We start from the raw sequence: 27540 nt of genomic DNA on the forward strand, positions 1-27540 counted from the left end.
AGTAATAAGTCCATTATACTTAATAAAGAATTCACCAGAATTCTGTGAACTCATTGATGTAATTAACAATTCAGACATGGCAATCCTTCCCCCTTGTTGTTATAAATGAAAAGTTGTGAATCAAGTACATGGTTGTGAATCTAGCCATATTTCAAATAGAGTAGAGAGAAATGACTATTTTTTTTAAATGCTGGATAAACAACACTGAAAAGCCACACATCCTCTATAGAGTCCTTGCAGTATAATAGGCTGAGGTGATTACAGTTAACTATAAAGCTGGTGTTTGAGCCTATCAGGAGAACATTGCAAACCTGGTGTCTTTAGTCCTAAAGGATTATATAATGTACCATCCCTCTCTCTGCTTGCCTACCATTGTTTACCCTCTGAGGGCACTTAACAGAGTATCTGACAATAGCACCTGAAAAATAACAGCAGTAATAATGTATATTGTCGCCCTTACTATTTTGAACTCATTTCATAAGATAACTTTAATGACTTGCTTTCTTGATTCAGCAGTACATCTTATTCTAAGTGATTTCGTAAACATTGTGTTTCATTGTGCTTCATTGTGCTTCTCTGAAGAAGGGGAAGAAGTGCAGATGGATGTGGGGGGGCAGGTATTTGGAAAAACACACCTCATCTTCTGGTCTGCCTGCAATCAGACTCAGTGCTGGACTGGGGATGTAGAGGGCTGGGAGAGCCAGACCTGACCACAGCCACTCTTTCGACACCCCCGGATATGATGAGCCTGTGCATTTGGCAGCCCATGAATTCCCTGATGCATTCTTCCTTCCTGTTTTCTTTCAGTGTATCTGAAAAGCCTACCCAGCATTCCAATGGCCAGCAACAACACCGCCAGCATAGCACAAGCCAGGAAGCTGGTAGAACAGCTGAAGATGGAGGCCAACATCGATAGGATAAAGGTGAGGACCACGTAACCCACACCACTCCTCCAGCCTCGATTATGAGGAGCGTGGCTTGCAGCCACCTGTCACTTGACTTCCCTTCTGCAGAGAGTGATGAAAGCAGTGAGGGCAAGAGAGAAACTTAATGATTGGGCAAACGTTCATTTTTCTAATGTGTCTTTGCTTTCTCCAGATTTCTCTCAAATGAAATGACAGCATAGATTAAAACTGGTTCTCGGGGCGCCTGGGTGGCGCAGTCGGTTAAGCGTCCGACTTCAGCCAGGTCACGATCTCGCGGTCCATGAGTTCGAGCCCCGCGTTGGGCTCTGGGCTGATGGCTCGGAGCCTGGAGCCTGTTTCCGATTCTGTGTCTCTCTCTCTCTCTGCCCCTCCCCTGTTCATGCTCTGTCTCTCTCTGTCCCAAAAATAAATAAACGTTGAAATAAAAAAATTTAAAAAAAAAAACTGGTTCTCCATGTAGACTTAAAAACAAAACAATAACAGCAAAACAAACAAATGAAAAACTTTGGCTCATGGCTGAGATCTAGCCAAGGAGATTGGAGAACACACAAAACGTATCAGGTCACCAGTTGACCTCCCGAACTTTGTAGAGACTGTCTTCTTATTTGGGCTTTAACTTTTCTGTCTTGGTTTAGGCTCTAAGTTTAAGTGTCTCTCTTGATTAATCCTGTCATGATTAATCCTTCTATTCACCACTGCAGGTTATAATTCTTCACTCTTTTATACCTCATTGGATTTCTTTTCTTCAAAACACTGAAATCACACATGGTCTCCCTAAGGAGAAGTCAAACAGCATAGTGGGTAAATGAAAGTATTTTATCAAGTGAAACTCAGAAATGTATCTCATTTTATTAAGATAACACTAGAACATTCTTCCAAGTGCCAAATTCTTTTTATTTTTTTTTTTATTTTTTTTTTAACATTTATTTATTTTTGAGACAGAGAGAGACAGAGCATGAACGTGGGAGGGTCAGAGAGAGAGGGAGACACAGAATCTGAAACAGGCTCCAGGCTCTGACCTGTCAGCACAGAGCCTGACGCGGGGCTTGAACTCACGGGCCGCGAGATCATGACCTGAGCCGAAGTCGGACGCTTAACCAACTGAGCCACCCAGGCACCCCCCAAATTCTTTTTAAAACTAGAATATTTTTACTATTTTCTCCATACCTGAGTTAGCAGCCTAAACTATCTACCCAACCTTTGGAGTATGCTTATAGATCAAGGGTCAGTAAATTAAAGCTCATGAGCCAGAACATTTATTTTTATAAATAAGGGTTTATTATAACATAGCCATTAATTTACATATTGTCTGTAGCTACTTTCCCACTACAACAGCAGAGCAGAGTAGTTACAACAGAGACCACGTGGCCCTCAAAACATAAAATGTTTACTCTCTGGCCTTTTACTGAAAACTTGACTGACCCCCTGGTCTAGAACAATAGTTCTCCGCCCACCTGTACACTCAGATTACTCAGGGAACTCTGTGAAAAGATCAATTCCAAAATGACACTCTAGACCAATTAAGTCAGAATCTCTTGAGTTATGATTCAGGCATCAGGTTTGTGTGTGTGTATGTGTGTGTGTGTGTGTGTGTGTTTTGTTTTTAATTATCACTTAGTTTCAATGTAAAGCCAAGGTTAAGAACCTAGGGGAGGGATTTGCTTCTTTTTTTTTTTTTTAATTTAAGTAAAAATTTACACCCACCATGGGGCTTGAACTCATGACCCTGAGATCAAGAGTTGCATGCTCACCCGACTGAGGCAGCCTGGTACCCAGGGTTTGTTCCTTCTAACTCCTATCAGATACATGCTAGAGAGTGAAGGGGGAGATGGTATTCCCTCATAAGTAAGCTAAGCAAATATCCATGGACATCTATCTATTTTAATCTTCTTTTTTGAGTTCTGATGATGGGGCTATAAGATGTAAACAGCTTCTCTTCTTTCAACAGCTTTAACTCTTCTTCTTTATTCATGAATGAGATAAATAAAGGGTCCTCACCATCTGCCTTGCTCCTTTACCACCTTCTTCATCTCGTCTTTTCCTTTTGCCTCTTCTTTCTTACCCCCTTGCTGAAAAAGTAGCACAGTGACTGCTGAGAGAAGTGAGGTTGTTCAAGGATTGTCACATCAAAATGAGACATTTAGTTCTTCTTTGGGAGGGACGGGGACAGAGGAAGGTTCTGCCCATGGACCTTCTGGAAAATGTCACTTTGCCTTTCAGGGCACCCCAACTAAGATAAAAGTGTTTGTGAGGCACTGTTGTGGTTGGCATTTTCTGTTACTCTTCAGCATTCTCAGATCTGCTCCCGAAGGAGGATGTGATGGTACTGGAGGTGATGAAAAGCTGGCAGTGGGAGAGAGAAGACAGAAATAGGCCTGTTCAGCCATAAGTCAGATCTCCATCCTCCCTCACCTGAGTGACTGACTGGCTACAAGGGGCTCCTAGTTGATCCCTGAAATCCCATCTCAACCCTGTCTCCATCCGTGCCATCAACTATCCTCCACATTGCTGCCAATGAAAATTTTCTATAAGAAAATCTCATTATGTTCCTTTCCTACAGAAAATCTTTTCATGCTTCCCATCACCTATAAAATAAAGTCCAAACCGTTGGCAGAGTATGCAAGGTGCTTCTGGCCTCTGCCCCTCTTTTCAGCTTCATCCCCTTCTTTTTGCCAACCTGCCATACTGAGCCACTTCTGATGCTCTTGATGGAAATTTCAAATGCCTGGAACATTCACTCACCTTCTTTCTGTCTCTCTGCTTTACTAACTCTGGTGACTCCTTGAAGGCTCAGACCAATCATTACATCCTTTGAGAAGCTTTCCCAGACCCTCATCATAAGGTTGGATTTTTACTGATTGTCAGTTGTTCATCTATTCTTTTATCTAACAAATATTTTACTGACAGCTTTTTGAATTGCCAGACCTTTGCTAGGTCCTAGAGAGACAGAGACAGATAAAGATGAAAACATGGCTCTTGCCCTCAAGGATCTCCTTGATCCCCCTTCCTAGTTTAGGAAGCGGTTACAGAAAATATGAACATGACCTATCACTGACATAAATAAGATAGCCAAGAAGCATAATCTCCAAATATCATCAGAAAGAAGCCAGCACCACACCCCAATTCCCTTTGTATACTTCTTCCGAAGACACCAAAGGAATCACCACAGCAAGAGAGACGAAGCGTTCATCTAATAAAGCGGGCCCTGGGTGGTGATCTTCCTAGGCAATCTTCATATCCAAATCTCTGGACCCTCACTATGTCATTAGACCTCACATTGTTGGAAATACAGCAGCAGCTTGTATTTCTGTATTTGTTCTGCACATCAGAGCCAGGCAGGCACGCTGTGGTGAAGTGTCAGATTATTTTTAGTTCAGCTGTTGGCTAAACTGCGACTGTGTTGACAGAGTTGACAGCTAGATGGTTTAGGGCTGGGGTATGTGCCTTCAGGAGTCCCTTCAAAGGCTTCTGAGCACTCAGGCTTCTCCACCTGCTGTGCATGCATGATCCCATCAGCAAGAGAGGGCTTCTCTCTGAAGATCCCATGTTTGTGATTTTGCAGTCAGAGTAGTGACCTCTTTAAGCTATAAAGGGCAGTGGTGGTGGTATGTACATGTGACAGAGCCCACTGTGGCTGAGGCCACAAGAAACAGGGGACAGGGAACACAGTGGCCCCGAAGCTTCCAGAGTCCCATCAGCAGGCACGGCCCTATCCCTCCTGTGGCCTCCAGAATAACTTGGGCTGCAGAGAGAAGCTGTACAGTAGGAGGATCTGAATAGCATATTCATTTTTAAACCTTCTTGTGTCCTATCCCTTTGCATCACAGATCCTGGGAGAATTGGGCTAATGAATCCATTATCTGTTCATAAGCCTCAGGCATATATAAATTATACTCCCAGCCTTTCTGTGTTTCTTTGTTAGCATTTAATTCAAGGACAGAAAGTAAAGACAAAACTTAAGCTGGGAAGGGATCTGGCGACAGGAACGGAGAGGGGCGTAGAACTGTGACACTCAGATGTATGAAACAGCAATATTCTCACACTGATGTTGAGCAGAGACAAATAAAAGGAAGCTTGTCCTTCGAGCACAAGTTGAGAGAGCATGTCCAAAAGTAAAGGACAGCAGGACTTCAGTAAATCTATTTATTCACCACTATATTAGGGCTCCTTGGGTTTCTAATAATAGGAGCCTAACCCAAGCTCACTTAAGCAGGAAGAGGGGATTGATTATAAAAGATACAGTGTGTCTCAGATTCCAAGAGCAGAAATGTAGCTGGGTAAGCAATAGAAATAAGAGCTGGAAGCCCATTGGAAACCGGGAGAGCTCTGTTACATGTCTCTGCCTCCCTTTGTGTGTCTCTTTCTTTTCCCAAGAATAGATTTCTCAGCTGCCTATTCCGTGTGGCAGATATGATGGCTGCCCACAGCTCCCAGGATCCCATGTCACTTCCACCTCCATGAAGAGGTGATAGATTGATTTAATTCCTTTTCAAGTGCATATTCCTAGAGTGGCATTTCTGTTCTAGCAAGAGTGAGCCATCTACAGCTCTAATCAATGGACATTAGAATAGAACCACATTGCACAAACATTGCTCCTAGGAATTAACACACCCACATGAATGGGAAAGGAATGGATACTTAAGGAGGAGTGAGAATCATTGTAGGCTGGAAAGATGCTTTCTGACGGAGGGCATGGTTAGCATAATGAAGAATAATGTAGATGTAAGAAAAAAAGAAAGCCAAGGCCAGGGGCGTGGGTGAAATGAGTGCTTCTTAACTAATTGGATGCTCCATAAATTGACCCCACATAAAAACGTCAAATTTATTTCTCATTTGTCCCAAATAGACCTTTCCAACTTGCTCCCCTTCTCCCCCTTGCTCCCCCAAGAATATGCTCTGTAAATTCCCACCTCTCTTGTTATTCTGGGTCCCTCACTGAGAATGCCTTTCTCCTTATTCTTTTCATATCTACTACAGACTCACTGTTTGTATCCCTGACTCCTCAAAAAAAAAAGTTCATATGTTGAAATCCTAACCCCCAATATGATGGTATTTGGAGGTGGGCCTTTGGAGGATGATTAGGTCAGGAGGGGTGAGCCTTCATGAATAGGATTAGCGCCCTTTTGAAAAGAGACCCCAGGGGTCTCTCACCCGGGGTGCCTGGGTGGCTCAGTCTGTTGAGCGTCCAACTTCAGCTCAGGTCATGATCTCGTGGTCCGTGGGCTCGAGTCCCACGTCGGGCTCTGTGCTGACAGCTCAGAGCCTGGAGCCTGCTTCAGATTCTGTGTCTCCCTCTCTCTCTGCCCCTCCCCTGCTCATGCTCTGTCTCTCTCTGTCTCATTCATAAATAAATAAATAAATAAATAAATAAATAAATAAATAAATAAATATTTTTAAAAATTTAAAAAAAAAAAAAGAGAGAGAGACCCCAGGGAGGCCCCTCATCCCTTCCATCATGGGAGGTAATAGTAAGAAAACATCTTTGAACCAGGAAGTGGACTCCTGCCAGATGCCGAATCTGCCAGCACTCTGTTCTTAGACTTTCCACTCTCCAGAACTGTGAGGAATAAATTTCTGTTGTTTATAATCCACCCATTCTACGATATTTTGTTACAGAACCTGAATTGACTAAGACCCTGTCCAAATCTTACTCCCCTTTTAAGGGTCAGCTCCAATCCCCATTTGTCCGTGAATCTCTTGCCATTCTGACCATTTTCATCAAACAAATTTTTCCAACTAGACTACAGTCCTCAAAGTCAAAGACCATGTCATTCACCTGTCTGCATCCGTCAGGGCAGTGGAGTACTCAGGCATCCAGAAACTCTTTTTGAGTGGATAACTTCAAGTTCATGTGCTAAGAATGTCATATAACAGGACATCAGGAGCTATACTCCATGTGACATTTCCAGTGACATTTATGGTTTGGGAAATTGCAAGCCTGAATATAACTGGCTAAATAAAACTGTGATCACAGGACAAGTTTCACTGAAATGCAAAAATGAAGAGAGGACGGGCGAATAGTTTCATGTCATACGTATGATTATAAGTAGCCAGCGTTTATAGTACACCTTCTTTTTAAAACAGTTCAACATAAAAATAGACCCGATTTTCATAACCGACAAATATGTGTAAATTATTGAATAAAAGACAAAGGTTCCTTTTTCTTAGAGGCTGGGGGAGGGGCAAAGGGAGAGAGAGAGAGAGAGGAAGAAATCATCTTTCTGATGATTGATTCATAAAAGATTAGAATTGTACCAATCATGAAAAAAAAAATGGTACTGACAAAAGACCAGTTAGACATCACACTTGGTACTAGAGAGGGGACATACATCCTAAGTTTGGGGTTTTTGAAGCTTTTCTCCAGCATTTGAAATGAAAGTTTTAACATCTCTTCCCCAAAATGCTTGCATTTGATTTATTAGGGAGAATAAGATACTGTCCTCCTCATAGGCCAATTGAGAGAATTTTCAGGGACTATAAAATCAGTACAGTATGTCAAAGGACTTAAAGAGGAAAGGGTTGTGTTCAGCATTGGCCAGTCCTAATTCTTTCAATTTGTGTATAATGAAGCAAAAAATTTTAAATTGAATTCACACATACATTAATAATTGAGCTTGGCACTTCATTTTTGTGACAGTTGATATAACTTTTAAAAATTCAGTAGGTATTTGTTAAGCACCACACACATGCTTAGCCTTACACATTGTACCTAGGGGCTACAGAAGTACTGTTAAACCTTGATGATTTGAAATCCCTAGAAAATGAATTTCTCTGGATAGCCCAGTTTTCAGGCCAGATGAAGTCTCCCTTTTTAAAAATGTAACTATTTTGGGTGACGCTTTTCAGTGTCTTTCATTTTTATTAAATAAATGTACTTTTTTGGTGACTATTTTGAAGTTATTAATTTCAAAAATATCATTCTATTTCCTTTAAAAAAAATCCTATAGGGGCGCCTGGTTAAGCGTCCGACTTCAGCCAGGTCACGATCTCGCGGTCCGTGAGTTCGAGCCCCGCGTCAGGCTCTGGGCTGATGGCTCGGAGCCTGGAGCCTGTTTCCGATTCTGTGTCTCCCTCTCTCTCTGCCCCTCCCCCATTCATGCTCTGTCTCTCTCTGTCCCAAAAATAAATAAACGTTGAAAAAAAAAATTAAAAAAAAAATCCTATAGATACAACGTTAGTTTAATACCACCCTTGGAGGAGAGGAGAGGGGAAGAGGACTTAGAATATTCACTCATTATTTTATAAATAAAAAATAGTAGATATTTATCCATACAATTTTACTTTCTGTAGTATTGCAATCAAAGTTTGACCCCGGGTACTCCTCACACCCAGGAAAGATCCTTTCTACTCAATTATGGCCACCCACAGTGATGCAGACACCATGATGTTGAGAAGCATGTCAAAGAATACTGAGGTTTCTTCTACATTCACTAGTGTTAAACTGAACATTTGCATTTTTTCTTACATGAATTACATATTAATGGTTCAAAGAAAAATGAAGGCTTAAAAGTAGCCAGTTGCTTTTGACCTGAGCAAAAGACCTTTCTAGACAAATGTCACACCAATCTCTCCTACTTTGGAAATTCTGTCTCTTCCAGAGGTTGGCAGTTTCTTTGCCTTCAGGCACGTCACCAGGCCTATGACGGGCGATGTTCAATGTTCATAATAACTTCCTATTTCAAGCCTCCATCCCAGCACAATCTTTGAGGTCCTTTAAAGCAACAAGTTAAAGTTAAGTCAACTTTGGGTGGTGCCTTTAGTGCAGGCAACTCAACTGAGAGAGTTGATTGCCATCTCACACATGAGACTTCCTGCATACATAGGCAGTAACCACCTGTCAGTGCTTACTTCTTTGCCCGATGGCTTGCAAGCATTTTGCGACATCAATTTTAAAATGCGTCTCGATTTCAGAATGTAATGAAGACAGATGTATATCCTTACATACTGTTTAAATTCTTGGGTCTGACATTTACCCTAACACCTGCTTCTCAGAGCTGTCATGGTATCTGCCTAGGGTGGCTCCCTATGTTTTCAGAGGCTAAAATCATAGTGTGGCAGCCTTTGTTGGGACTGTGCAGAGTGACCCTTTCTTTCCTCTGGTGTTCTCAGCCCCGGTCTCATTTGGAGAGATTGCTGGATAGCTGGGCGTCAGCAGTGGTCAGTCTGGGGACATGCACACGCTTGTCAAATGTAATTCCTTTACCTGTGCAACAGATGTCATCTCCCTGCCTGAGGACACACTCCACCATCTGCCCATCCTAAATCATCAGTCTTGGTTCTCTGTTTCATCAGCTCCAACAATGTACAGACACAGTGTTATTTCTCCATCTTGAAGAAAAAATTTTTTAATGTTTATTTTTGAGAGAGAGAGCATGGGCATGGGAGGGGCAGAGAGAGAGAGAGAGAGAGAGGGAGACACAGAATCTGAAGCAGGCTCCAGGTTCTGAGCTGTCAGCACAGAGCCCAGCACAGGGCTTGAACTCACGAACCGTGAGATCATGACCTGAGCCAAAATCAGATGCTTAACTGACTGAGCCACCCAGGCACCCCCTTAAATAAAATTTTTAATTTTTTTCTCTTGACTTGCCCACTTCCTCTCCCAGCAGCTGCCTCATTTGTTTACTCTGCTTTGCAGAGCTTCTTGAAAAAGTTGTCTGTATTCACTACCTCTGATTTTCCCTTTCTTTTGAAACATTATTTTTCCTCTGGAAGTAATCTCAAAGGTACAACAGGGTTGTGAATATAGTACAAAGAATTTTGTTTTCCCCTGAACCATTTGAAAATAAGTTGTCAACAGCTGCCCCATCACTTCCAAATACTTTAGTGTGTACTTTCTGTAAGTAAAAACATTCTTCTACATAATCATAAAGTACAATCATCAGAATTAGAAAGTTAACATTGATATGTTACTACTTTCTAATCCTCAGACCTCATTTAAGTATTGCAAATCACCCTAATAATAATAATATCCCTTTTAGCAAAAGAACCTAGTTCAGAATCATGTGTTGCATTTAGTTGTCCTGTCCATAGACTTCCTTGACTTTCATGACCTTGGCACTTTTGAAGATTATGGGCCGTCTGTTTTGTGGAATACCACTCAATTTGGGTTTGTCTAGTATTTCCTCATGATTAAATTCAGTTAACAAAACTGGGGCATTAATATAGAATTGATGGGGATATTTGTCTCATTGCATCCTATCAGTGACATGTGATTTCAAATTGTCACTGTGATGTTAACTTTGATTACTTAATTAAGGTGTTATTTTCAAGTTTCTTCACGTAAAGTTCTTTTGTCTTTTGTAGTTCAGAAACATTTGTATTTGGGGGGAGGGACCTTGAGATCTATAACTATCCTACCCCTCAACAAACATTTTATTCTTTTATTAAAAAAATTTTTCAATGTTCATTTATTTTTAAGGGAGAAAGAGACAAAGTGTGAGCAGGGGAGGGGCACAGAGAGCGATACATAGAATCTGAAGCAGGTTCCAGGCTCTGACCTGTCAGCACAGAGCCCAGCGTGGGGCTCGAACCCATAAACCACAAAATCGTGACCTGAGCCGAGGTCGGATGCTTAACCAACTGAGCCACCCAGGCGCCCCACAAACATTCTATTTTTAAAAATGTATTTAATTATATTGGTATGGACTCATGGTTTCCTCTTTTATTCGGTGGTTTATAATCTGCTACTGCCATCAATTATTTTGATGTTTTAATTGGCACAGACTGAGAAGCTAGCTACCGTGTCCTTTTGACATGACTCCATCATTGTTTGAGTGCCTCCTTAGTGTTTGGTACAAAAAGATGATGGTGTAGGGGCCTCTTGTTATTTTCCTGCCCCAGCCCTAGAATCATCCTTTCTCCAAGAGCACTCGTTCCTATGAGAATGGTGTTTAGAAATGAAACTCTGGATGCTAGGTGTTGTCATTGCTGAAGCGTTTGAGGTGTTGCTACTCTTAGTTCCTCTCAGTGGACGGAGTTAGAGAATACTACACACACACACACACACACACACACACACACACACACACCTTTACATCTGCATTTCTTTCTTTCTTTGTGTATCCATGTATATGTAAGCATGAGTTCACACTGACACCACCAGGTCCTGTCCTACACCACAGTACATTCTAGCTTTTCCACTTCCTGTATTTGTAACTTCCTTCACTGACAGAGAGGGTCCTGGCTCCCTTTGTCCTTATTTGGTCAACTCTCCTGTAGGGAACCAAGGTCCCATATTCCATGGCCTCTCCTCCCAACATGCATGCATTCGCCTCCCACTTGGGCTCCTACACTCCTATCCCCTGTACAGATGCTCTCCTCACCCTGCTTAAGCTCTGACATCCCACCCTGGGCCTCTGACCTAGTGTGGAACCCCCCGTGCTTAGTCCCACCAATCTCTTTAAGACTGAACTGTTCATGAAGGAGGAGGAGGCCCCATTTGCTCTTTTTTTTTTCATTATTGTTTTAGAGAGAAAGAGCACGAGTGGTGGGAGGGATGGAAGGAGAGAAGAGAATCTTAAGCAGGCTCCACACTCAGTGCAGAGCCCAACATGGGGCTCGATCCCACAACCCTGGGATCATGACCTGAGCCAATATCAAGAGTCAGGTGCTCAACTGACTGAGCCACCCACGTGCCCCCCAATTTGCTCTTCAACCTTTTCAGTGAGACTTTCACTCCCACCATTCTCTTAAACCTTCTCTCACCAAGGTTGCTGAGGGCTGCAGTTGGCTAAATCTAACTAAGTCAATTCTCAGTTTCATCGGACGTGGCCTACTGGTAGCATTTGACATGGTTAATGATTCCTTATGCCTTGAAGCATTTTCTTCAGCATTTGGCTCTCAGCAGCCCCCACTTTCACAGGCTACTCCATCTAAAATCCCTTTTCTGGCTCTGCTTGAGCTCCCCAGCTTCTTACATTGAAGTGTCCTGGGGTTCAGTCCTTGTCCCTCTCTTTTCTATCTAAACATGCTCTCTTGATGATCTTATTCCTTCCCAAAGCTTTATCCACCATCTGTAGGGCCCTGACTCCCAAATTTATAGCTCTCATCTACATCTCTCTCAAACTCCAGCACTGTATATCCCACTGGTAGCATTTTAATTTCAAACCGAACCTGTATTCTTGATCTCACCCCCAAAACTTCTCTCCTTGCAGCTTTCACCAGCTGAAATGGGAACAGCTTCGTCTTTCTACTTGTTCAGTCCCACAACTTTAAGAATTATCCTTACAAGTTCTTTTGCATTCATATCCTATCTCCAGTCTGTCATAAATTCCTGGTGAGTCTACATTCAAATACCATTTATCTAGAATTATATTACTTCACACCACTTCTGAACCACTGCCACCTCTCTCTTAGATTACAGCGGTAGACTCCAGGGCAATCTCTGCTTCCTCCCTTGACTCCCCAAAAGTACTCCGTGTTCTCCACACCAGCATTCTGAGTGCTCCTTTCCAGTGCAAGTCAGTGCCTCCCTTTCTTTCTGTAAGTTTTTACCCAAAGATTAATTACCTTCTCAATTAAGCCCAATTATTGTAATCTGTTCCCCACCCCCACTGCACACACACACATTCATAATCTCTTTTACCTTGCTTTACTTTCCATTTCCTTATAAAATTTACTACCTTCTAACATTCTCTATAACTACAATGCTTTCTTTTCTGTTCTCTCACTCAAATTCTATATACGCAATTATATATAGAATTCTCCCACTCAAATACTATATAAGCAATTTCTTTATGCTGTATATTGGTATAGTTTGATTCATGTTGCTTCATTTGAGGTTTGCTGGGTTACTTGAACCTGTGGACTTATTGTTTTCATCAGTCATTATGTCTCTTTCAGCCACTATGGCTTCAGATATTGTTTCTTCCTTCTTCTCCACCCACAACTTATCTCCTCTCCTTTCGAGACCCCCATTACATGTGTATTCAGGCCCTTCAAGTTGTCTTCTAGCTTAATATTCTGTGTTCATATTTTATCAGCCTATTTTCTCTCTGTACTTAATTTTGAGGAGTTCCTATTGTCGTTTTCAAATTCACTCATCTTTTCTTCTGCGGTGTCTAAATCTACTGTTAATTCCATCCAATGTATTTTTTTTTTTTTATCTCCAGAGATGTGATTTGGGTCTTTTAAATATCTTCCATGTCTCTTTCTATTATGTTTTGCTTTCTTCTATCTTCTTGATTGTATGGACAATATTTAAAATAGCTATTTTAACAACAAACCTCCTTATCTATTAATTTTATCATCTGTGTCAATTCTGGTTCTTTTTCTTTGGATTAATTTTTCTCCTTATAAGGGAGAGATTTTTTTTTTCACACTTAATTACATGCCTGATTTTTTTTTTTTATTGGATTCTAGACATTGTGGCATACTGGAATTTTTTTGTATTCCCTTTAATATTTGGGGGTTTTGTTCTGTAGTGCAATTAAGTTACTTAGAAGTGTTTGATCTATTCAAGGCTTACTTTTGAACACTGGCAGGTGGGTCCACAACAGCCTTTAACCTAGGCTGATTTAGTACCCCTTCTGAAGCAATACCCTTTTTAGGACTCTGGTCAATCCCCCATCTGTTATGAGATCGTGGAGGCACAAACTTTTCCGGTCCTACGTGATCACTAGGGATTATTTCAGTTGATCCTTTCTGAATTTTTTTGTACAGCTTCAAGCAGTTTTCTCCCACAAATGTGCTGATCAGTATTCAGCTAATGACTCAAAAGGAATCCTCTGGAAACCTCCAGAGCTCACACTTTCTGTCTCCCTCTCATTCTGTGTCTGTGTAGCACTTTATTCTCTGTTACTCTCTCTTCAACTCAGGGAGATAGATCCCTGAACTCTGTTTGGGTAGCCCCTCCCTGTGCCATGGTCTAAAAACATTTTTCCCTTTTTTTTTTTTTTTAAACATTGACTTTTGAGAGAGAGAGAGAGAGAGAGAGAGAGCAAGTGGGGAAGGGGTGGACAGAGGCTCTGAAGCAGACTCTGTGCTAACAGCAGAGAGCCTGATGTGGGGTTCAAACTCATGACCTGTGAGATCATGACCTGAGCCGAAGTCGGATGCTTAACCAACTGAACCACCCAGGGACCCCTTTTTTAAACAGTCAACTGGGACAATCACGGGGCTTATCTTATCTCCCTTTTCTCACAGGTCACTGTCCTGTCCTACCTGTTGCCTGACATTTAAAAACTACTTGTTCATATATTTTTTCCAGTTTAATTGGTGTGTGTTTTTTCATCTGAGTCTGAATTAGAAGCCTAGAATATTACATAAGGTCCACAAGGACAGGAATCTTTGTATATTTTGTTCCTTTATTATCCCAAATATCCAGACCTATGCCCGGCAAATTAGGTACTCCGTAAATAAATATTAGTTGAATAGAATATTTATTGAGTAAGATTGTTTGAGAACTCCTTCAGCAGTTATCTGAGTGTCTACTTTGTGTCTGCCACTGATCATACAGTGGATAAAGCGGATACAGTTTCTGCCTTCATAGAGCATAGTGCCTAAAAGGAAAGACATATATCAAACAGCAAATAAATAAACGACGCTTGTCATTATAAATTGTGAGAAGCGCTTTTCTGCAAAGGGAAAGAACAGGGTGCTCTGAAAGAACATGATGAGGGAAGTCATTATTGGATGAAGCGGTCAGTAAAGACTCTTCAAAGAGGCAATATTTCAGCTGACTCCTAAAGGAAGAGAAGAAACCAGCCTATGGAGAAAATGGGGGAAAAAAAATACTCTGGGGAGTTGTATAAATGAAGCTGTAAGGCATAAGAGAACTTGGAGCTTCCACAAAATTAGGGAAGGCTTGTGTGGGGAAGGGAAGAAGGCCACACACAAAATTGGAAAGATGGGCAGGCCCAAAGCACGCAAGCTTCACAGGCTGTTTTAAGATGTTTTTGTTCTCTACAAAGTAGAATGACAGACTATGAGAGGTTTTGACTAAGAGCGTGATATGAGCCCATTTATATTTTTAAATTAACTTCCTAGCCGTAGTATGGAAAATGCTACTCTTGGCACAGTAGTCAAAGCAGGGAATTCATTTAGAACTGAGATTCTTCAGCTTTTCTGCCTTAGACATGTTTGGTAGCTTCCTGAAGCATATGGTCTCCTCTTCAGAATGTGTTCAAATTACAAAGGAAAGTAATCCTATTGAAATACAGTTTATCAGAATATTTTTTAGAAAAAAACATTTGTGATAAAGTTATATATGTACTCCTTTATTAACTGATTATACAAGATCTCATAGTGGGTCTATAATTATAAAGTAGATGAACATAAATGAAATGTTCAGATGTTTGCAATAGCTTGTAATGTGATGGAAAATATCTGATTTCTATGGGGAACCAAGTCAGAGGGTTAATGCTACTGTTGTGTGTTGTCTACCTCTGGAAATGTAATGACAAGAAGTGCTAAATGAAATGGAAAGAAATGCTAAATTTCCATTTGAGGTTGGTGAAGATAAAGGTGTAATTTTTATTATTAAAGTACACAGACCACCCCCTGAATTCTATCTGTTGAGCCTGTATTTGTCTGTTTGAGCTGCTGTAATGGAATACCATAGACTGGGTGGCTTATAAACAACAGAATCTTTTTCTCATGGTTCTGGAGACTGGGAAGTCCAACATCAAAGCACTGGCAGATTCCATGTCTGATGAGAGCCTGCTTCCTGATTCATAGATGGCAGACTTTGCACTAGGTTCTCACATGGCAGAAGGGGTGAGGGAACTCTGGAATCTCTCTCATGTGAGCACTAACTCCATGCATGAGAACTCCAGATTCCATGACATTGGGAATTAAGTTTCAACATATACATCTTGGAGGACACAAACATTCAGTTTATAGTAGACCCTTTGGGAAACCCGAATTAATCACTTTTTGTTTAAGAGGTTATTTCTGGAAACATGGAGAAAGAAGATGGAGGCTTGAATTAGGGCAGTCACAATAGCAATAAGGAAACAAATTTGAGATATTTTCGGAGGAATAATCAACAAGACAGAAAAGAGAGAGATTGCCTGTGGTTACTGGGAAAGTTTTCATGGAAGTAGGCCTAAAGGTATTTAATGGAAAAGACAGGGTAGGCAAAATCTTGGCAGGGATAGTCAGAAAGCAAGAAGACTTTCCAGGCAGACTATTTTTGCTGTGACTCATTTTAAGTAAGGGATAAGGATGACACTATGCATTCTAAAGGAAGAGTATTCATAGGATTAAGTCAGGAGCACTGAGACTCACTACTCAGCCACCCATGAGCTGTGAGACCTAAGACAAACAACTACCTAATGAAGCCTCAAATTCACATATTTAAGATGGGGATAATAATAGCTTGTGACTCATAATATTGTTGTAAGTATTAAATAAGATACTGTATGTAAAGCGGTTAGCACATTTCTAACACATAGCAAGAGCAGATAAATAATAGCAATTATTCTCATTCCTGCTAGGATTCTGACAATGTGTGGGACTATCACCCACAGGAAATTGCAATCTGGTTAAGGAAACTCAGATAAAACCCATAAAATATTTTTAAAAAGAAACCATTCAGAATCAAGTGGTCAAATATAAGATATATGCAACGCGTTAGCTATTAATTTTTCTCAATGTAGCACTTTTTGTTTAATAAAAAGATTTTGAAAACATCTGCTTCACACAGGCATACCTTGTTTTATCGTGCATTTTTATTGCATTTCTCAGATACTGTAGTTTTTTTGTTTTTTTGTGTTTTTTTACAAACTGAAGGTTTCTGGCAACCCTGCCTTGAGCAAGTCTATTTGAGTCATTTTTCCAACAGCGTTTGCTCACTTCACGTCTCTGTGTCACATTTTGGTAATTCTTGCAATATTCGAAGCTTTTCCTCATTATTATATTTGCTGTGGTGATCTGTGATCAGTGACTATGACTTGCTACAAGCTCAGATGACGGTTAGCATTTTTTAGCATGAAGTATTTTTTACTTAAAGTATGTTCGCTGTTTTCTTAGGCATAAAGCCACTACACACTTATAGACTACAGGATAGTGTAAACATAACTTTTATACGCCCTGGGAAACCAGAATATTCATTTGACTCGCTTTATTGTGGTATCCACTTTATTGCAGTGGTCTGGTATGAAACCTGCAATATCTCTGAGGTATGCCTGTGTTTGTCTGTGAACATTGCAGAATAGGGATGGTGCTGGATCTCTTCTTAACAAGTGAGTTTTAGATATGCCTGTTGCCTAGTCATTGCTGCCTACAGCTGAGCTCCTGTTTGGGGTAATAATGACCATGGCTCAAACAAGTAAAAGGCACACACACACAGTGATTGAGATTCAGTCTGAAAGTCTGTCCTTTGCTTTCATTTAGAGGAGCTGAGAGAAGAACAAGTTGTTTCCTTTCATTCTATCATAATAGCATTTCATGAAGATGCACAGAGAATTTCAGTTTCAACCTTTGGAACTAGCCTTGCATTTGAGTAGCTTCTATGTGGATAGCTGTGGCTTAATGGCAAAGCATCAGGTTCAGTTCTTTTTCTGCCATGTGCTTTGCTATATGACATTGGAAAACTCAAGCAATCTGCTGAGCCTTAATTTTTCACTTATGAAAGGACAATGACACTTCTTACCTCAGGATAATTGTGTAGATCAACAGGGAAAACGCAATGTCTAAAACATAGTAGGAGCATAATAAAAATCTTTTTATAAGCAATGTAATATCAATTAAAGAGCAACGCTTTAAGCCAAAACCTGTAACAAGAGACAACGGTCATTATATAATGATGAAGGGGGTCAATCATTAAGATGATATAACCATCATAAACCTATACAACATTAGAGCACCTAAATATATTGAGCAAATATTACCAGACCTGATGAGAGAAATAAACAACAATAAAATAATAGTAGCAGGCTTTAGCAGCCCACTTTCAAAAATGCATAACTCACCCAGACAAAAAATTCATAAGGAAATGTTGGACTTGAACTATACTTTAGACTAAATGGATCTAATAGACATATACAGAACATTCCATCCAACAGCAGCAGGATACATGTTCTTCTTAAGTGTACATGTTACAATCTCTAAGACAGGACAAATAGTAGGTCACAAAATAAGTCTTAGCCAATTTAAGAAGACTGAAATTATAAAAAGAATCTTTTCCAACCACAATGGTATGAAACTACAAATCAATAACAGGAGGAAAACTGGGTGATTCGCACATATGTGGAAGTTAACACACTCCCGAACAGCAAACCGATGTTTCAAAGAAGAAATGAGAAGGTTAATAAAAAAAAATCTTGAAATGAAAAAAAAAAAAAAGAAATACAATATCCCTAAACTTACGAGATACAGCAAAAGCAGTTCCAAGAGGGAAGTTTATAGCAACATGTAAAACAAACAAAACAACAACAACAACAACAACAACAACAAAAAGATCCTAAATAACCTAACCTTAAACTTCAAGGAATTTTTTAAAAAGAACAAATTAAGCCTAAAGTTAGCAGAAGGAAGGAAATAACAAAGATAAGAGCAAGAAATAAATGAAATAGAGACCAGAGAAACAATAGGAAAGATCAGTGAAACTAACAGCTGGTTTTTAAAAGATGAGTAAAGCTGACAAACCCTTCACTAGATGAAGAAAAGAAAGAGAAGGCTCAAATAAAATTAGAAATGAAAGAAGACATTGCAACTCATACCACAGAAACACAAAGGATCATAAGAGACTACTATGAAAAAATTATATGCCAACAAATTGGATAACCTAGAAGAAATCTGAACAGACCAATAAAGAGTAAGGAGATTGAATCAGTAACCAAAAACCTCCCAACAAGGAAAAGCCCAAGACCAGATGATTTCCCTGATGAATCCTACCAGACATTTAAAGAATTTATGCTGATCCTTCCCAAACTCTTCCAAAATTGAAAATTGGGAGGGAATACTCCCAAACTCATTTGAAAAGGCCACCATTACCCTGCTACCAAAGCTAGATAAAATACTACAAGATAAGAAAATTACAGGCCAGTATCCCTGGTGAATAGATGCAAAACTTCTGTACCAAATATTAGCAAACCAAATTCAACAGCATATTAAAAGGATCACACACAATGGGGCGCCTGGGTGGCTCAGTCGGTTAAGTAGCCAACTTTGGCTCAGGTCATGATTTCGTGGTCCGTGGGTTCGAGCCCCACATCAGGCTGTGTGCTGACAGCTCAGAGCCTGGAGCCTGTTTCAGATTCTGTGTCTCCCTCTCTCTGACCCTCCCCCGTTCATGCTCTGTCTCTCTCTGTCTCAAAAATAAATAAGCGTTAAAAAAAACTTAAAAAAAAAAAAAAGGATTTATCCCGGAATGCAGGGATGGTGCAACAAATCAATATATGTGACACATCACATTAGTAGAATGAGAGATGAAAATCATATGATCATCTCAATAGAAGCAGAAAAAGCATTTAACAAAATACAACATCCTTTCAGGATTAAAACTCAACAGATTGGGTATAGAAGGAATGTACCTCAACATGATAAAGGTCATATATGACAAGCCCAAAGCTAACATCATCCTCAGTGATGAAAGACTGACAGCTTTTCTTCTAAGGTCAGGAACAAAACAAGGGTGTTCACTCTCACCACTCCTATTCAACATGGTACTGAAGTCCTAGCCAGAGCAGTCAGGCAGGAAATAGAAATGAAAGGTATCCAAATCAGAAAGGAAGAAGTAAATTGTCTCCATTGGAAGATGATATGATCTCAGATAAAGAAAATTTCTAAAGATCTCACACACAGAAAACTGTTAGAACTAATCAACTTGCTAAGCAGTAAAGTAGCAAGATACAAAATCAGCATACAGATATCCATTGTGTTTTTATACAAAACATTGAAATAGCATAAAAAGAAATAAAGAAAATTATTCACAAGAGTATCAAAAACAATAAGATATTTAGGAATAAATTTACCCAAGAATGTGAAGGGGCTGTACACTGAAAACTAAGACTTCAATGAAAGAAATTGAAGACACAAATAAATGGAAAGGTAGTCTATGTGCATAGATCAGAAGAATTAATATTGTTGAAATGTCCATACTACCCCAAACCATCTGAAGAGTCAGTGCAATCCCTATCAAAATTCCAATGTCATTTTTCATAGAAATATAAAAAAATCATAAAATTCATAATGAAGCACAAAAGACCCTGAACAGCCAAAGCAATCCTAAGAAGAATAAAGCTGGAGGCATCATGCTTCCTGATTTCAAACTCTGTTACAAAGCTATAGTAATCAAAACAGTATGGCATAAAAATAGACACACAGACCAATGGAACCAAATAAAGAGCCAAGAAATAAACCCTACTCTATACTATCAACTAACATTTGACAAGGGAGCTAAGAATACTTAATAGGGAAAAGATCATCTTTTCAATAAATGGTGTTGGGAAGATTGAATAATCACATGCAAAAGAATGAAACTATTGTGTTGAGCACTGAGTGTTATATGCAAGTAATGAATCACTAAATTCTACTCCTGAAAACAATATTTCATAGGGACTAAGCTCGTTGACATTGGTCTTGACAATGATTTCTTAAATACAACACCAAAAATACATGCCACAAAAGCAAAAATAAATAAGAAGGTCTACATGAAACTAAAAAGGTTCTGCCCAGCAAAAGAAACCATCAACAAAATGAAAAGGCAACCTATGGAATAGGAGAAAATATTTGCAAACCATACACATGGAAAGGGGTTGATATCCAAAGTATATAAAGAACTCAAAGAAGGGGGAAAATCTGATTAAAAAATGGGCAGAGGAACTGAGTAGACATTTTTCCAGAGAAGACATATGAATGGCCAACAGGTATGTGAAAAGATGTTCAACATCACTAATCAGGGGAATGGAAATCAAAAGCACAATGAGATATCACTTCACACCTGTTAGAGCGGCTATTATCAAAAAGACAAGTGATAATATGTGTTGGTTAAGAAGTGGAGAAAGGGGAACCCTTATTTGCTTTTGGTGGGAATGTATAATGGTGCAGCCATTACAGAAAACAGTATGGAGGGTCCTCAAAAAATTAAAAGTATATATATCCACAGGAAATGAAATCAGGATTTCAAAGAGTGATCTGCACTTCATTGCAATAGTCAAGTTATGGAAACAACCTAAGTGTTCATCTGTGGATGAATGGATCAAAAAGATGTGTTATATACATACAATGGAGAATTATTCAGCTATGAGAAAAAAGGAAATCTGGCCATTTGTGATAATATGATGGGCCTTAAGGGAACTATGTTAAGTGAGATAAGTCAGAGAAAGACAAACACTGTATATCACTTACATGTGAAAACTAAAAAAATCTAAGTCACAGAAACAGAATGGAATGGCGGTTGCCAGGGGCTGGATGGTGAGGGAAATGGGGAGATGTTGGTCAAAGGCTATAAACTTCCAGTTATAAGATGAATAAATTCTGGTGATTGAATGTACAGCAGGGTGACACAGTTAACAATAGTATATTGGATACTTGAAAGTTGCTAAAAGAGTAGATCTTAAATGCTCTCACCACACACATACAAAAAAAGGTAATTACGTGAGGTGACAGAGGTAGTAATTATCCTTCTGCAGTATAATTTCACAGTATAGTAGTGTATCAAACAATTACAATGTACACTTTAAAGTTATACATTGTATATAAATTATATCTCGATAAAGCTGGGAAAAAGGTAAATAAGAGATTATTTAAAATTTTTAAAAAAGGTGAGACTGACTCTGACACAAATAAACTCTACTGCATTGAATAGTGTCCCCTAAACCTATCTGGAACCTTAGAATATGGTCTTATTGGGAAGTAGGATATTTGAAGACATAATCAAGGAAAGATGAGTTGAAGCTAGATTAGGGTCGACCCTAATCCAGTGATTGGTAGGTAGGAAATTGGGGCATAGACAAGGAGAATACCGTGGGAAGACAGACACACACAAGAGAGAAGGCCACAGAGAGATGCAGATAGAGTTTGGAGCGATGCATTTACAAGTCAAGAGACACTGAGGACAGAAACCACCAGCACTAGCTAAGAAGCATGGAACAGATTCTCCTTGGGCCTCCATTGGGAACCACCAACCCTGCTGGCACCTTGATTTTGAACTTCCAGTCTCTAACACTAAGTGCCAGAGAATAAATTTCCGTTGTTTTAAGTCACCTAGTTTGTGGCAATTTATTAAAGCAGACTGAAGAAACTAATGCACATACCAATTCCTGTACCTCTTTATATCAGTCCGTATAGACCAGGTTTTGTTGCAATAGCAAAAGGTCCTCTCCTCCCATTCTTGGGGGCTACAACAACAAAGGGGGTTACAACAAAGGGGGTTACAACAAACATTCTTGGGGGTTATGTTGGTGGATATTCCCACCACATATCCTTTACGGATCAGCTGCCACTCCACACCATGTCACTTTCATCAGGGATCCTGGCAGTCACAGCATCCTCTATCCAGAATATTGCCTCTGTCTGGTGTGTGATGAAAGGAACAGACAGTCCAAAAATTCAAAGCTTTGTGGAGTTAGATGACGAAACCAGCAAACCATAAAACTGAAAGGCCTTTAAGTGGCAAAGCTGTAATCAACTTGGCCATAAGGCAAGGAACAAATCAGGGTATGGCCACTATGCCTTTCGTTAAAACCTCTGAATCAATTGAATCAATTAAGGTGGTTCGCAGTAAATTGCTTCCTTTGGACAAACTGGCAGAGAGAAAGCATATGGCAGACTATGCACTGGTTCTTGATGCGTCAGCCGTAAAGTGACCCACATCACTTTTCTCACATCTCATTGGCTAGAGCAAGTCTGCTGTCCTTGGGTGGGTGTGTGTAATCTACCTGTAAGGTGGGCCAGTGAATTTGTTTAGCAATAATAGACTCCTATCCCACTCTTACAGAGGATTATCCTTTCAGTAGTCACTTTGAAAGGCTATTCTAGTAGTACAGTGATATTGAAAAATCTTTTGGGGGCGCCTGGGTGGCACAGTCGGTTAAGCGTCCAACTTCAGCTTAGGTCACCATCTCGCGGTCCGTGAGTTCGAACCCCGCGTCGGGCTCTGGGCTGATGGCTCAGAGCCTGGAGCCTATTTCCGATTCTGTGTCTCCCTCTCTCTCTGCCCCTCCCCCGTTCATGCTCTGTCTCTCTCTGTCTCAAAAATAAATAAACGTTAAAAAAAAAAATTAAAAAAAAAAAGAAAAATCTTTTGGAGTGATCTCTAGAGCAAGTATATTATGTCCTGTAAGAAACCAACTCTTAACTTTATGGTTTTTGAGCCCAAATACCATTCCTCAGGTGGATCATCCACCTAGTCCCCAGATGTTGTTATAAATGACCTTTAGTTTATTTTACCAAATGAAGTCCACCCTCAAGTAGTGAAAATTTGCCATTGTCGAGACTGGTCGAAGGAAGGTAGTCCAGACAATTCCCAAGAAGAAGCTACAGAAATGTGAGAAATAACAGTATCGCTGAAATCAATGACCAGCCTTGTAATGGGACTCCCTCAAGGATACAGTGCTCGATTGAAGGAATAATATATATTTATCAGATATATACATAATTATATATGTATAAGAACATATAATATAGAATATGTAAAAATATAAGAATACATAAAGTTATGTGCATTTTTTGTGTTTGTGCACATCCTGCTGTGTTTGTTTAAAAAGGAAATGAACAAGCCTTTCTGCATCCTAACACAGTTCCCGAAGCAAGAAGGCACAACTATGAAATGATAATAATGGCTAGCCTGGATGGAAAGCCTACATGTGCCAGGCACTACGTAAATTGTGTGGATTAACTCACTTAATCCTTGCAGCCAGGGCTGGGACTATGATGAGGCACCTAGTAAGGTACCTGAGGCACAAATCTCAGGAGACCTCCACTGTCAGGGCTGTGCGCATGCAGGGTTGATCCTCACGTGAGCTTAGCAGTGAGCACCCCATTCCGTTTGTGCCCTAAGGGCCTCACTCGCCGGGGCCTACTCCCGGGACTGCTGGAGACAGTCCTGAGAGGTCATGATCACCAACTCCCTTCTTTGCAGACCGGGAAACGGAGCCTATGGAGGTTGAGCGCCCACCTGTCTTTCACACGAGCTGGTGAGCAGTGCAGCGTGGAGTTGAGCCCAAATCCTTCCGGGCAGCTGGACTCTGAAGTCTGGGCCTTGACTGATGGAAGCCATGGATGCTTCTGCCGATGCCGCGTCTAAACATCCGGTTGTTTTTTGTCCTCCTTTCCAGGTATCCAAGGCGGCTGCAGACTTGATGGCCTACTGTGAGGCCCATGCCAAGGAAGACCCCCTGCTGACCCCCGTCCCGGCTTCAGAAAACCCATTTAGGGAGAAGAAGTTTTTCTGCGCCATCCTTTAAGCCTTCGTGAGGAGCCTGAAGAGCCGCCGGGCTCCTGGGACACTGATGTAGAGTTCTTAGCAAAGTGGGCGCCTTTCTAGTCCACAGCATTTAAAGAGAGGGAGGAGAACCATCCTGGAAACTCCAGGCTATGCATGTTTAAAGAACTGGTCCCCTTTATGAGAATGATCGCCAAACCACATCCCAAGTTAAGAGATCTGATATCTGCAGAACTGCCCGGAGGAGGGGAATCTGTAAAGATAAAATCCGCGTCATTTCTTTTCTGCTATCCCTCCCCACACCTTATGTTTCTGCTTCATATTTAAAAAAAAAAAAAAATCAAAACAGACAGCCGTACTGAGCTAAGATGTGTATGACCTTCTTGGAATGAATATTGCCTTTAGCATACCCTTTGATAAGCTGAATTGTCCAGTGTAGCCGCAGTTTGGTTTTATGGCATTGATGTTTAGTCTTTGTGCCTTTTTCTTTTCTCCTTCCCCCGTACCTCTCCTTCCACCCCTTCCCATTAGAGTAGTACAAAGATAAGACTGGACTTGTCCGTAAGACTGAACTCCAAGGATGAGAACCCAAACATGTAAGGAGATGTTCCCCGTGGTTTATCCTCATGGTAATAACAACAAAAAAACGCCGGTTGTCTGTGTTCTCTTATCACAATTCCTAACATTTGTACATGATAGCTTTGATTCTGCAAGTAAAAGTAAATCATGTGTTGTGACTGGTGCTTTCATATATTTGTGACAATTTTTGAGTGATACTGCATGAAAGTGTCCCTATGTTACATCCATTCAGAAGGTTTGTTGTTTCACTCTGAAGTTTGGAACAGGAACGCGAGAGGAGAAAAGCTGGAGAAGAAAAATCTCAGTCTCTTGAAAACTGAGGTCACTTCAGCGCCTTAGCCATGCCTAAAATACCTCTGAGTTCACAGTGGCATATACGCCTCTTCGACGTATTTTCCAGAATCCAAAGCAGTTTGGTTGTGTCCAGGCTCCAGGACAGCACAGGAACCACTGAACAGGACAGGGAAGGATTCAGCATCAGTTGGGAGGTGCTTTTGTTAGAGTAAGGGCAAATTTCATCTTTCCCTGAATTGTGGAAATTCTAGATTCAAGAACACTTTCTGTTTGTTCAAGTACCAGGAGAAATAAACCTGGATGGCTCCAGAGAAGACCCATTCTCAGCATCCTGGCTGTTCACTGCCAGGGAGAAGGGGGCAGGTGCGGCCCCCTCAGCCAGCAACATCAGAAAGGTTCTGGCTCTTTTTTGCCACTGAGATGGTCTTTGCTTTTCACTCAGCAGATTTTTCAGTAGAACCTTTTCTGGTTTTGTTTTCCATCTTGTTTGTTAGAGTCTCTCAGTCTTTATTTACAACTTCCTGGCAGCTAGAGCCCTCTTTTCCCAAGAGATGATCTTGAAAGTGATTTTTCCTTACAGCTCTAGCCTTCATCAGTAATGGAAGGTCCTGGAAGCCTGCATCACTTTTTTTCTGTGCCATTCCCAGGCAAAAGAGGACCTCTCTTACATCTCACTGTTTACTTTGATGTCACGAAAACCATTTCCAAATTCATTCTATTCTCTTTCCATTCTCTTCCTTCTGTTAAAAAAAAAAAAAAGGAAAGGAAGGAAAAAAGATGTAAAAGCTTAATATGCCAAGGACAGGTTTTGAGAGAGTAAATATTTTCCTTAGCTCCTTTTATGGGCATGATGGCAAAAGAATAAGTACATCCAATTAAAGCTCACGCCTGGGGCCAGGAAAAGGGACTGCTGAAACATTTGCAAAAGGTATGAATGTACTTCTGTAACCAGATACTGCTGTTCAAACCTTGGGGTGTTGTTACAATCAGTGAGACACTAATGCAGATACAGTGGGAAGACCTTGGCAGAGTAGTTTTTAAACTACATACCATATTGTACCATTAGCTTAGTATTACCGTGGAATCAACTAAAGCCGTATCACATTTTTAAAATTAGTCAAAACATGAATTGGCCATGTAGTCACACAAAAACAACTGTAAATGAAGCACCTTTTGGTGGTGATTAAGGTGTCGTTGCGAGACCCCAAGGATTTTCATAATCCACATCATTTATGTTTCTTAGAGGGGCTCTTTATGTTTTTATGTGAATCTAGATCTTTGGAGCAGTTAAGATGGAACTAAAACTTGAAGGATGCACCATAATATGGCTCTGGTAATTAGAAAAGTTAAGGCAGTTCCAAAGTGCGTGCGACCTTGTTTACAAAAGAAGAGAGAAGGCAGAGAACACACAGCCCATCTGAAATTACGTTTAAGGAAAATGTTTTGGCTTTGTCATACCTTCATGTCCTATCGTATGGAATTATACTACCAGAGTCTTTATATGCGTTTTTGCTTATTGGTATTTTTACTTGTTAAGGGGAAAAGAAATCTTTTGATGACTTATACCTCTAAAGAGCTTTAATTCTGTTAGAAGTTCACCGATCATTTCCACCAGCATGACTTTATCTTAAGGAATAACCAGTAGGAAAACTTAATTATTCAAGGCCCTAATATCTGCATATAATGTATTGGATAGTAATGAGAATCTGCCATGCAGTTAAACAGTAACAATAACCCTCATATTTAGGGGAAAAAATATCTTGTATCATCCTCAATATTCCAATTCCTTTTTTTTTTCGATTTTAAACCAAGTACTATTTAATTTTAATTAGAGGTTGCAAAAAAGTACTTTGATCTGAGGGTAATTTTAATAATAATATTTGAAAGAGATTGCTTACCAAGGAGAAATTAAATCAATTTATCCATATACTCCTATTCACAAATGGGAATTGAGGAAATCAAGCATGCTGTCTTAGAGTTTTGTATTTTTTTTTAATATTTGCTTTAAGCTGCTCCTGGCAAAGGTGAATTGTTACATATACATTAATATATTCCCAACCCAAGAATGGTTCACATTTTTCCTATATAAGATCTATGGAGTGTGTCTTTCAAAGAGAGGAAAATACAGAAATGTTAAAGAAGGAAAACCTGAATGTGATGTGCACATTTTCATCCCACATGGACAATGTATTTGTTTTAATAAATGGAATTTTCAAATGCATTTCACATGCAGTCAATTTTATTTGAGGGCCCGTGGGCCACCTGGCCCATCGATTTCATGGTTAATTTGAGAAGGATGGTGACATGTAACAGGATGGATGGGGAAACAGAAATCCATTGGCTTTCTTTAGGATTTTGTTAATAGAGGTGCCCTAAGGAAGGAAAGACTCACATGAGACTCTTTAAAAGCCT

The 27540-nt window shown here is 40.2% G+C and overlaps 1 protein-coding gene across 1 annotated transcript; it reads left to right on the forward strand.

Annotated features, from left to right (window-relative positions):
- Positions 1-676: 676 nt before the first annotated feature.
- Positions 677-27349, forward strand: GNG2 (G protein subunit gamma 2). Its single transcript, XM_053224460.1, has 2 exons — positions 677-923; positions 24149-27349. The coding sequence occupies exons 1-2, from the start codon at positions 837-839 to the stop codon at positions 24275-24277; spliced, it is 216 nt and encodes a 71-aa protein (XP_053080435.1). The 5' UTR covers positions 677-836; the 3' UTR covers positions 24278-27349.
- Positions 27350-27540: the final 191 nt, after the last annotated feature.

This window comes from Acinonyx jubatus, chromosome B3 (assembly GCF_027475565.1).
Source record: "Acinonyx jubatus isolate Ajub_Pintada_27869175 chromosome B3, VMU_Ajub_asm_v1.0, whole genome shotgun sequence".
Classification (NCBI taxonomy): Eukaryota; Metazoa; Chordata; class Mammalia; order Carnivora; family Felidae; genus Acinonyx; species Acinonyx jubatus.

Coding starts and splice junctions, on each gene's coding strand:
- GNG2 (XM_053224460.1), top strand. CDS start 837: ATGGCCAGCAACAACACCGCCAGCATAGCACAAGCCAGGAAGCTGGTA. Junction 924..24,148: donor CCAACATCGATAGGATAAAG/GTGAGGACCACG, acceptor CCTCCTTTCCAG/GTATCCAAGGCGGCTGCAGA.